The 11,572-nt window shown below is 36.4% G+C and overlaps 1 protein-coding gene across 1 annotated transcript in view; it reads right to left on the bottom strand.

Moving 5' to 3' along the window:
- Window positions 1–11,095, bottom strand: part of LOC108365331 (mediator of RNA polymerase II transcription subunit 14-like) — a 23,716-nt gene extending 12,621 nt beyond the window's left edge. The window contains exon 1 of the mRNA XM_017619329.1: window positions 11,044–11,095. Coding sequence (XP_017474818.1) covers window positions 11,044–11,095 — 52 coding nt within the window. The remainder of the gene's footprint in view (window positions 1–11,043) is intronic.
- Between the last annotated feature and the right edge of the window lie 477 nt (window positions 11,096–11,572).

The raw sequence follows: 11,572 nt of genomic DNA, 5'->3' as shown, positions 1-11,572 counted from the left end.
TTACACTGGCTTGGCACCATGGGCCAACGTCAGGCAAAAAGCTTATTAGGAGGTTACAATCTGTCAAGATACAGGCTTCTCATGGATCTCCCGAAAGAGAAACTAAGGATTATTACAGGTTTTTTGACGGGCCATTGTAGGCTCAGAGGGCACCTGCATAAATTAGGTATCTGGTCCAGCGACCTGTGTCGCTTTTGCGATGCAGCCAAAGAGACCCCTCTACACCTTCTTATGGAGTGTGATGCCGTTGCACGCAGGAGGTATAGGAGCATAGGGCATGTCTGGCCAAGAGAGGAGCACATACACTCACTGTCCCCGGGGTCTATTATGAAATTTATAGACACTCTGGGGCTGGTTGATGTATTGTGATGAGCTAGGGGCACAATAGACCTACTGGTCGCAGTGCCATACCCAACCAACTATCTATCTATCTATCTAAGGCACTTTACTTCGTAAACATAATTCCCTTTTACTTTTACATTTTACTGTTCAATGATTTTTAAAAAATTTTCTTACTTTTTCTTCATTCATTATTTTGAGCTGTAAAAACGAAAATATTCTTTTCGGGAATAAAAAAATTAATTTTGGTTTTAAATAGGTTTCATTATCGATTCTCAACAGACACAGTATCTATAGATAGATTAAAACCGGCATTTACGGAAATCAATGATTTAACCCAAACATTTCTTCATCAATCAACTGCACAAAAGGAAATTTCATCGCATGCCTCGAAAAGGAAAAAAGTTGCTTTCCGCTAAGAAGGGGGTAGTGTGGTGAAACACTTTGATTTAAAGGCACTTTACTTCGTAAACATAATTCAATTTTACTTTTACATTTTACTGTTCAAAGATTTTTCAAAAATTTTCTTACTTTTTCTTCATTCATTATTTTGAGCTTTAAAAACGATAATATTCTTTTCGGGAATAAATATATTAATTTTGGTTTTAAATAGTTTTCATTATCGATTCTCAACAATACGATTCGGGTTGCAGCATACCATTTCTACGATTCGTAGCAAAATCCGAATACGAAAGTGTTGCAGAATAGGGGTGCTAATATTTTTCTATGCGTTTTGGTATTTCTCTCTCGCAATTGCACCAAGATGACGTCACTCAAAAATTATCCTACTTGGAAGTAGCATCGAAAGAAAGTATCAATACCTACTAAGTATCGGGCTAAAAGTATCGCTACCTACTTATATCGAATTATACCAGGTGAAGTAACTAAAAGATTCTGACACTGCCTTATTTGAAGATTTGCCTATAAAATTCGACTATAAGGCAGCCGAATGTCAGAAAATAAAGTGAAAAAGCTGTTCACTTCACTTCAGATTTAGAGCTTCACCTGTTTATTGAGCCATGATTCGTACCTATATAAGAATTCTTTGTATAAAAAAACTCTGTCACACATCTTTTTTTGATTATTAGAATGCGTGCTGAGTAGACGTGTGTTGGGTGTGCTGCAGTAAAACTTTATTTTTCATTCACTTCCGCTGACCAATTTTCCTTAAAGACTGTTTCAAATATTGCTTGAGCGGTTGTTCTGCTTAATATTGGTAAAAGTTAAAAACATATCTACATATATAAATTGCGTAAAGTTACAAAATTGTGAAAACTGCGAAAATGAATCTCAATATGACGACAAGAAGGGCTGCAAAGCAAGCAACCGCATCTCCCCTTCAAACTTCAACTCGTCTCAGCAAACCTGGGGAAACCGAGAGCTCTCCAACGACTAACTGGCTGTCCCGATTGGAAGCTAAGCTAACGCAAGAATGAGGGACATGGAAGAGCGCGTAATGATGAGAATCGGTGAGTTGTCCGCTGATATCACTAACATAAAACAACATGCTAAAGAAATCGAAGACCGCGTAGAGGTAGTCGAACAAGTGCTCGAAAAATCAAAGCAGTTAAAAGGTGATGTTCTAATACCAACGCTAAGGACTGAGTTAAATGATTGCCAAAATGCTCTTATCTAAACTGATCTCATTTTAAGAGGCATACCGCAGACTAAAGATGAGAACTTAAGCAACACTTTCACTCAGATATGCAGTGCAGTACAGATAAACACTCCACCAGTGCGAACAATCTTTCGCCTAAACAAAAACAACAATACAGCTGCACCCGTTATCATAAAGTTAGGCTGTGCTGGTGATCGCTCTTCGCTTCGCAGAGCAATTGCTCGATTCTATAAAAGCAAGAGAAGGCCGCTTGCTCTTCGGGACATTGGCTTTGATGCAGACGGAAAAGTGTTTGTGCATGAACCGTCTCTTGAGTGTTTTTACTATTCGAGGGCATGTATATGTAAGAGCTCGACCTCTAAGCGAAGCAACCAGAGTGGATTCAATGGAAGATGTTAGCAGAATTGCAGTGCACAATAACAATAACAACAACAATAATAACAACATAAAATGATATTTAGTTAGCTCTTAAGTTCAATTGTATTAGTGTAAGCTCACTTATCCCCCATTCTTTCTCTAACTCTTTATTTGCTTCTTTCCCTATATTCTGCTTATTTGCATTTGACCAAATAACTTTATTCTTACTCGCTGTTAAAATGCATTGCTGGTATACAGCGAATGTTTTGCGATAACACTTACAAACTGGGTGGCTCCAAAGACAATACTTTTAACATGGTCTGAGCAGGCAAAATAAAGGTTTAAAGTGCTGCCACATCAATGCTCAAAGCCTAGTCAGAAAAATCGACGAATTTAGATACATTTTTAAACTGTCTGAAATTGATGTGGTATGTGTCTCTGAAACTTGGTTCTCCCCTCGCGACAGCGATGTTTTTAGTGTTAGTGGGTATAAATTGCTTCGCCACGACAGAACTGGGCATGGTGGTGGTGTTGCTGTATATATTAAAAATACAATTTCATGTAGAACTGTTTGCGTGTCCCCAATTACAAGTGCAGTTGAATATATTTTTGTAGAAATTCTCTCAAAAACTGATAAAATGTTAATTGGCTGTGTTTACAGGCCGAACAAAACTATTGAATACTCTTCCTTCACCGAATTCCTTGAAAACCTTGCTCTGACTTACTGCAACATAATTATATCTGAAGAGTTCAACAATAATATACTTTACGATAACCAATTTACCATGACCATGAAAAACCTTGGACTTTCCTCTGTTAACTGCTCGAGACCTACACACTTTACACAAACCAGCAGTACCCTTCTCGATATTTTCCTTGTCAGTGATATGTCCAGCGTCCTCCTCTACGACCAACTCTCGGTGCCTTGTTTTTCTAAACATGATCTAATTTTATTAATATATGACTTTGACTTAAGCAATCTTAGCACTCACTCGTATTCGTATCGAGATTTTATGAATATTCGTTATGATCAACTTGAGAGGGCCATAGAGGACATTAACTGGAGTGCAGTTCACGACATGGCTTCAACCAATGATCAGATCAACTTCTTTCAATACCACATAATTTCTCTTTTTAATAACTATGTTCCTCTTGTAAAACGGTCCGAGGTACATATTAACCGTCCCTGGTTTAATAAAGATATTAAAAATCTTATAAAAATGAGAAATAGTAAATATAATATGTGGAAACAGTTTAGAACAGATGACTTGTTTTCTGAGTATCGGGTCCTGAAGAAAGACGTCAGTAAGGCTATCCGGATCCAAAAAATTAAATATTACGAACACAGGTTTAGTGTTGCAGTGGGTTCCAAGCAAACCTGGCAACGAGTACGTGAAATAGGCATTGGTAATAAGAGGACATCGGCAGCGGATGACGTTGATGCTGATGCACTAAATATAAAATTTACTGAATCACTCTGTAGTAGTATTAACTATGCAAACTACAACTCGCGCCTTGATAACTCCCTTTAGGAATTTAGTTTTGACTGTGTCGACGACTGCGATGTTGTACAGTCCTTACTCGCCATAAAGAAATGCTTCAGGCCTCGACGGTATCCTCCCGAAGTTCTTAAAGTGCATTCTGCCAAAAATCTTGCCGTATATAACACACGCACTGAACACAATCCTCACCACGTCAGAATTTCATAGCTGCTGGAAGAAGGTCAAAATAATACCCGTACTGAAGTCAAATGGCGAATATAGACCGATAGCGATCCTACCGTTTCTTTCGAAGGTTCTTGAGAACTTAATGTATAAACAAATTAATGCCTTTCTGAGCAAATATTCCCTTATTAGTGAGTACCAGTCTGGCTTCAGGTCGAAGCGGAGTTGTACCACAGCACTACTGAACGTAACCGATGATATCAGACAACAACTGGACCAAAACAACGTAACATTCCTTACGCTTCTAGACCACTCGAAAGCATTTGATAGCGTAGACCATCGCTTAATATGTCTAAAACTAAAAAATTTGTTCAATTTCTCGTCTCCAGCGCTAAAACTAGTAAACTCGTATCTTTCAGGCAGATCTCAAGCTATGTGCATGGGTAATTCTTCGTCCCGTTTTGTGTCCGTAACTAAAGGAGTGCCTCCTTGGTCCTCCGTTATTTGTTCTATATTTCAATGATCTACCTAAAGTTATTAAGCATTGTAACATGCACGTGTATGCTGACGATGTTCAAGTGTATATTAGCTGTCCAATTGATTCAATTAATAGATGTATTAGTGACTTAAATAACGATTTAAATCTTCTCAGCGAGTGGGCTAGTCACAATGGTTTGGTTTTAAACCCCAGAAAGTCCCAGTGTATTGCAATTTATAAAAAATACTTTAAACTCGACACATACGACAAAGATACATTGAATAGCTCTGTAATACGCTACGTTGACTCAGCAAAAAATCTTGGCGTTGTTTTCAACAGAACCCTAAGCTGGAATAATCACATTTGTCTTGCAATTGGCAAGGTTTATGGAATGCTAAGGTCCCTCTGGACCACTCAATATTTTACCCCAGTAAGAATTCGTCTCCTCCTTGCCAAAAGCTACATATTGCCGACTCTCCTATACGGTTCTGAATTATTTGCTGGTTGTGACAGCGTGTGTAAGAAAAAACTTAACGTATTGTACAACAATATTGCTAGGTATATATATGGCATAAAACAACGTGCCCACATCTCTTATTTTGCCTAGAAAATTTCGTCGTTATCATTTGAAAATCTTTTAAATCTACATAAAGTGTCTCACAATGCTGCATAAAATCTTGGTTACAAATGAGCCCAATTACCTTAAATGCCGATTACACTACACTAGATCAACTCGATCATTACAGCTTTTATACACGAAATTTGAAATATCAATATCTGAACGTCAATTCTTTGTTTTCACCGTACGTCTTTGGAATAGCCTCCCATCGAAACTGAGACTTATAAAAAGCACCCAGCATTTTAAAAGCGAGCTATATAAACTTTATGCCTAAATAACTTTCATTTCAATTCAATTATCTGGCCTTTTACCCTTTCTAGTTAATTGTCATCTCTCTCACCTACACATGTACCTATGTCGAAATTAAGTTTTGGTATCTTTGTAAGTAAAATTTATGTATACCTAGATTTAAGCTTTTAAATTGCGTGTAGTTTTATGCCAACGCTGAAATATAGCCAATGGTTGTTGTGTTGGATTATTATTTAAAATAAATAAATAAATTAAATAAATCTATGAATTTTTGTCAAAATAACTTATGTGACTATCAGTTTTGATTTTAGACGAATGGTACTTATTTGTTTTAAGAAAAAGTTTAGTTTTAAAACATTTTTTACTAGGATGGCTTCCCAAAAAACCAAAAAAAAAGCGCAAAGTCCAATAAGTTGTTTTTTAAAAAGTCTCCAGAATTTTGTTAACAGAATTTGCTTCTATTTTATGTACGTATTCTATTTGCAATACATAAACGTTTATTTTGTACAAAGAGAAAGAGATTGAGATCAAAAACAGTTCTATTAGAATTTTTTTCATACAGATTAATTAATTAATAAAAGTCATCAGTATTATAACACTGTTCAACAACAGTTTTGCAGAGTAGTAATGGTATATTTCTGAAAGAATAATGTTGATAATTCTTTGAGGACGATTTTTTTTTGTAAATAATTACTGTAAAACATTAAGGATATTCTACATTTTTAATACCTAATCGTCCGTATGCACCAAAAAATTTAATCGGCCTTAATTCTACAGAATTTTCTCTATAATTTGATAGTCATACTGTTTTCCTTAACAAAAAAAAACTACTGACGTCAGAGAGAAAATATTAAAACGTAGATTTACTAACTTTGGCCCATGGTTTCCCGAATGTATAAAATTTTTTGTGTGTAAAATTTACTGTCATCACTGGGGCGGCAGCAGGTTTACACACAGAAAGGGAATTCTAGTTACCTCATCCTTTCCCCAGGCTACATCACTGGGGCGGTAGCCCAGTTGGTGCACACCAAAAGGAGAATTCTATTTGGTAAGGGTTGTAATCCTAAATCGCGGCCGAAGGCCGCCTACGCAGAATGGAATTCTACGCAAAAATACTGTAGACGCAAGTAGAAATAGACATACGTATATCAAACGAAGGGAAATTAATTTTCTTTATACCAAAAGAACGACAACACTATCCTAATAAGGCTAGTTTTGAAAAAAATCAGTTTAAGTGGAATTGTTTCATTATTTTTTTATAAAAACCGATTTTTATCAAAAACTAGAAACGCAAGGCACATGTAATGCAGACCAAAAGAAATGTGTAGTAATTTCCTTTAAAAGTATATATTAACTTTTATAAACGCTTTACTAGTTTTTGAGATATTACGGTTTTTCAAAAAGCAAATTTCGATTTTTGACCTTCGATATCTCGCTTAATTTTAATTTCTGCAAGTTAATTTTAGTACCGTTATAATCAGCTCATCTATCGACTCCTATTTAGCGAAACGGTTGGTATTCTTTACTTGATCCGAATTACATAACGATTTGTGAAGGGGTGCATTCTTATATACCGAAAATATAAACGCAATCTAAATTTACTTAATTATTTTTATTTGCAAAATACTTAAAATCTTTTACATTTGTTGTTATTGGTATCTCTAAATAAAACCTTTTTTAATAGTAATATATTGGCAACACCAAGCACCTCCATGTTTTTATTACAAGTAGCGGGATAAAAAGGAGACGCCGGGTTTACATTCGTTGTTTTCAGTATAATACATCATTAAATCATTAAGTTAAGTCAGCCGCACCTCGTGTTTAAAAAAAAACTAGTTGGATCAACAAATGAAACTTGGTCAGGATGTTAAGGGACCTCCCTTCCTCTAAAACATGTATAACTAAAAAATATAAACAAAATCATTGTTTATGAGTTATTTGTTGTTAAAATTTCTTAAGTCGTTCCACTTGATTTCCTTCATAAAAAGTGCATTTGTCATATACATTCATATATATAAATGCACATGATAACGCATGATGTATAGCTCCTTGTATCTGCATGCATACATTAGTTTTATTATGCGTCTACATTTATACATTTGTATATTTTCACTAGCAGACCCGGCGAACTTCGTTAAACCCAAAATAGTTTTTTTGTATTGAAACATTTTGGTCTAACATTTTCACCAACAGTTCACGTTCATGATTTTCAGTGACGCATTTATCTTCTACTATTACGGTTTGGTGGTTGTCAGAAGGCATATTTCCATTACCGTCTTAAATAACCTAGCAAAACTGTACATATGTATGTACAAAGAAACATAATAGTTTCAGTGCGCTTGAAAGGCGCCACGCCTCCTTTTCAAATAGCCCCAATTTTCTCTAAGAGTATGGAATTGATTTCGTATATCTCCATACCATTTTCGAGTAATCTACCATGGGAGGTGCCACGCCCCTTTTTCCAATAGCCCCAATTTTTCTTCATGACCACGCGACTGATTTTATATATCTTGTACATACCAAGTTCCAGTACTCTTCCATAAACACATCCAGAGATATGCAGTATGATTCGGTTTGTGTAGGAGGTGCCACGCCCCCTACAGCTAGCGGTATGAAAGATACTTTACATCCGATTCTCATACCTACCATATATGCACAAAAAAAAATTCATAAAGATCGGTCAAGCCGTTTAGAGTTCGACCACTAACACCGTGACACGATATTTCTATATCTCTATATATAAAATAATAGCCGTTTTCGTTGCTCGGAGTTAACTCAAAAACTACTGCATAGATTTCAGTAAAATTTTCAGAGGTTATACCTTGAATATATGGTCCTATTATAGGCTACCAGAAAATTCGCTAGGAGGCGCTGGGGTCGAGTTATTTATAAAAGTCGTATTTATGAACCGATTTCGTTCAAATTCAAAGTATAAGCTACCTGCATGATGAAAAAGCATTTGCGAAAAATGGACCCGATAAAAGCCCTATTTATGAACCGATATGTACATACATACATAAAATGATAGCCGTTTTCGTTGTTCGGCCTAAACTCAACAACCAGTCAAATTATAGCCTACTAGACAACACGCAGGTGGCGCTGGAGTAGAGTTATTGATAAAAGTCGTATTTATTAACCGATTTCGTTCAAATTCGCAAAATGAGCTACCCGCATGATGAAAAATTCGTTTCCTAAAAATGAACCCGCTATAATCTGATTGAAATTCATAATGCGTATTCATTTAATGACGAGCAGTGGTTTTGCAGAAAAGGAACCTAATGGATTGCGCTGCAGCCGAAATATATAAAAAACCACAAGGCGTTTGGTCTGCTATGGCCCTATATTCATCTTAGACGAATTAACTTTTCATTTCATTTCGTTCAAATTCAAAACATGTGCTACCTATATGATGAGAAATAAGTACGCGAAAAATAAAACCGCTAGGTTGCGCTGGTGTCGAGTTATTTATAAAAATCGTATTTATGAACCGATTTCTTTTAAATTCAAAATGTAAGCTACCAGCATGATGGAAAATACGTTTACCAAAAATAGACCCTCTAGGCGGCGCGGGAGTCGAGTCATTAATAAAAGTCTTATTTATAAACCGATTTCGTTCAAATTCAAAGTATAAGCTACCTGCATGATGAAAAAGCATTTGCGAAAAATGGACCCGATAAAAGCCCTATTTATAAACCGATTTCGTTCAAATTCAAAGTATAAGCTACCTGCATGATGAAAAAGCATTTGCGAAAAATGGACCCGATAAAAGCCCTATTTATAAACCGATATGTACATACATACATAAAATGATAGCCGTTTTCGTAGTTCGGCCTAAACTCAACAACCAGTCAAATTATAGCCTACTAGACAACACACAGGTGGCGCTGGAGTAGAGTTATTTATAAAAGTCGTATTTATTAACCGATTTCGTTCAAATTCGCAAAATGAGCTACCCGCATGATGAAAAATTCGTTTCCTAAAAATGGACCCGCTATAATCTGATTGAAATTCATAATGCGTATTCATTTAATGACGAGCAGTGGTTTTGCAGAAAAGGGACCTAATGGATTGCGCTGCAGCCGAAATATATAAAAAACCACAAGGCGTTTGGTCTGCTTTGGCCCTATATTCATCTTAGACGAATAAACTTTTCATTTCAGCATTGTGTAAGCGCACCTTTGCCTGACGCCCTCATGCACCCTAAATGCGATCTTGCACCTACCTCCGATTGACGAAATTGCTCGGGGCGGCCGTTAGTACAGCAATAAGACTCAAAGAAACCAATAATTCATAAATATTAAGGTAAATTGTTAAAGTGGCAAATTGACAAGGAAAGATTCGACCACATCCGTAAAAAAGGAACACGGTAAGTATATCAATGGCTTAATTTGAACGATATTTAAGAGATCATACGACAAATTTAGTCTACGGGAAAACTTTTCATCCTGTGGGGGAGGGGGGTGGGCGAGAATTCTTGCCCCTCCAATAACTGAAAACGCTCATCTGTACTCCTTAGTTTCCTTATAAGGACTTTTATTGGCTTACATGGTTTACGGACCAATGTTGAAGCTGCAAGATCATAGAAGAATATTACGCACGCTTGGCAGAGATCTCACAGGTGGAAATAAGACGATAGATAAAACTCATGACATCGAAAGGGGTTAGTATTCCATATGGTATCACATCGTTTGGCCTATGTGTGAGGAGGATTCTGCTCTTTATTCGTTTCAATTTTAACTAAAAATGTTTACTTTACAGACCGCTTTTACTTTTAAACGCTATTTTTATATTGGCCAACGCAAAAGATCTTATTAGGCGCCGCGAAGCAAGCGGGCATTGGCTAGTATTAGATAAGCACGTTGCGAGAAGCATAGAAAAATTTCGATGAAAAAAAAATGTTTTCTCGGGTTCACAACATCCTATCTTTTAAGTTGGAACCAACAATACACACCCACAAAATTTCATTTAAATCGGTTAAGCGGTTTCGGAGATTAGTGCTCTAATTGGGCGCGTCCTTTCCTCCGGTTGAAATCTTTCGCGGACAAGTGCTCGCAACAAACACACGATACTTTTGGTAACGCATTTTCAGTTACCATGCACGCGGATATCCACTTTTCCCGCATGTATGGTACCGCCGGGAGTCGAAAAATCTTTAAGTTAGTTTTTTCGCAATGTCTTCTGTTATTTTTGGAGCTCCTAAATATGCAGCTCATCTCACTAAAAAACAATACAATAATTAACAAGAGTAGATGGATATTTTATGTGAATACAATGTATTATTTCACTTACCTTCCTTTTTATATCCACTATCGCTAAAAGCTTTAATTTCTTTTAAATAAATATATATGTATATGTATTTTTTTTAAGTAATCAATCACTTTTTTACTTTTGTCAAAGAATATTGTAACTCGATTTAAAAAAAAAAATGCCAAAGGCACAGTTTACGTCAAATGGGAGTAATGGCGGCTAAGAAAAAGAAGTGCAACTACCTTTAAATATTTGGATCATGGTTTTCACTCACGGTGTAGCGAAACAAAGGTGGCGCCGTCAGAGGTACCGCTACTTTGGTTTTGCCGATTTTGACAGTTGTGGTAACTCGTAAATAAACTTTTGTTTACAAATCAGCAGCATAGAGAAATTTAAATTATTAGTGAAGAATCGGTTAAAACAACATAGTCAAGCAAATCTTGATGCCATCAGTCCATCTTCATCAGTCTACTTGTGCGACATGGATCCGATTCGCGCTGTTGTCCTTCCATGAAGTGTGCCATGGTGCCCCATCTCAATATGCGTAGATGCAAGTGTAGCGCTGCGACGAATCGCTGCATTTTGCGTATATAGGGCGCGGCAAAGCCGTTCCCGAAATGTTTTTTTATTATTATTTTGACAGCATTTTATCACAATCATATCACTTCTGCTCCAAGAAGCCTACTTTAGCAAGTTAACTAATCAATCCCACTCAGATGCTGGCGCAGTTTGCTGTCCCAGCCGTAATAGCAAAGCAATGGAGTACACTAAGACGTTTGCTGCAGCAGCCTTAATTGCAAATCATGGAGTGAACTAAAACGTTCACTATTCTTCAATAGATTAGATGAAAAATGCAATATTTTCGCATTGCTCAAAAAGAAAATACGTTTTTCGCTGTAAAGTGAACTGTTTTGACAGTTTCAACTCGTTCTTCTATTGTCTCTATTCTTTGTTTAATTATGGTACACAAATGTCAACGGCCAGGACGTGATCTATTATTT

Source organism: Rhagoletis zephyria, unplaced genomic scaffold (assembly GCF_001687245.7).
Source record: "Rhagoletis zephyria isolate East Lansing unplaced genomic scaffold, Rhagoletis_zephyria_1.1 Rzeph_scaffold_01839, whole genome shotgun sequence".
Lineage (NCBI taxonomy): Eukaryota > Metazoa > Arthropoda > Insecta > Diptera > Tephritidae > Rhagoletis > Rhagoletis zephyria.
Note: the sequence above shows the minus strand (reverse complement) of the source record. Positions and strands in the feature narration are given on the sequence as shown.